At 51.2% G+C, this 1,069-nt stretch overlaps 1 protein-coding gene across 1 annotated transcript; it reads left to right on the top strand.

Annotated features, from left to right (window-relative positions):
• Window positions 1–123: 123 nt before the first annotated feature.
• Window positions 124–1,047, top strand: Pmar_PMAR026151 (conserved hypothetical protein; the record flags this gene model as incomplete). The annotated part of the gene is made up of 1 exon (XM_002785368.1): window positions 124–1,047. The coding sequence occupies one exon, from the start codon at window positions 124–126 to the stop codon at window positions 1,045–1,047; it is 924 nt and encodes a 307-aa protein (XP_002785414.1).
• Between the last annotated feature and the right edge of the window lie 22 nt (window positions 1,048–1,069).

The following is a 1,069-nucleotide window of genomic DNA, read 5'->3' on the forward strand; positions in this document are numbered from 1 at the left end:
TCACTCAGAAGTGATCACAGCATACACAGAGACATGAACAACTCATAGGCAGCCTCAACAGGCTTTAGTGGTGACTCACCATCATTTTGTAACCAATTTTCATAAGTTTCCTATTTTCCTCCAATGTCAGCAGATCTCGTTATTGTTGAATATGAAGATGTCACCTGTCCCGAAGCCGACCTAAGCGAGGCTGTCTACAAGGCCTTCGGACCGGACGGTATTGGTGCGATTGGCATTAGGGGAGTTCCCCACTGGGAGGAGCTTTGGCGCTCCGTCTTACCCCTATCTCACAAGTTGGCGACTCTACCTCCGTCGAAGCTCCAAGCCTTAGAACATGAACCTAGTATGTACAATGTGGGATGGTCCCACGGCAAGGAGAAACTCGGTGATAAGCCTGATCTCGCTAAGGGCAGCTTCTACTTCAACCCCCTCACCGACGATCCTCTGCCAGAGCTGCGTGAGGCCTTCCCGTGGGCTGTCCCTAAGAACCTATGGCCGGCCGAAACAGACATACCTGATATGCGAGAGAGATGCAGAGCATTGGGTTGTACTATGTACGATATGGCTAAGGCCCTGTCGAGGCACGTCGATCTGTTGGCCACCTCTCGAGTCAATGGTTATGCTCCTAACACTCTCTATAAAGAGATGTCTAAAACACAGAAGGCTAAGGGGAGATTACTCTATTACTTCCCCACGGAGTCTCAAGCGGAGGATGCATGGATCGGCTGGCACAACGATTCTGGCTTCCTTACTTGCCTTACTCCTGATATTTACGTTAAGCATGATACCGGTGAAGAAGTGCCCAACCCCGACCGTCTTACTGCCGGCCTCTGGGTCGCTGACCGTAACAGTCGCACTGCCAAGGTTACTATACCTGATGATATTATGGTCATTCTATGTTGTGGAGTAGTGCTTAAAGATCATCACCGGTGGCTTGCTAGTCGCCACTCCTCATTGTGTGAGGGGTGCGGCCGTACCCAATATCGCGAGGATCAGCTGTCCATGCTTCGTGGACACCTCCGTCGACTTCAAGCTGAGCATGCCTGAGAGGTGCACTAGGGCTGATGTT

The sequence above is a fragment of the Perkinsus marinus genome (genome assembly GCF_000006405.1).
Source record: "Perkinsus marinus ATCC 50983 genomic scaffold scf_1104296932860, whole genome shotgun sequence".
In the NCBI taxonomy this organism is placed as follows: domain Eukaryota; phylum Perkinsozoa; order Perkinsida; family Perkinsidae; genus Perkinsus; species Perkinsus marinus.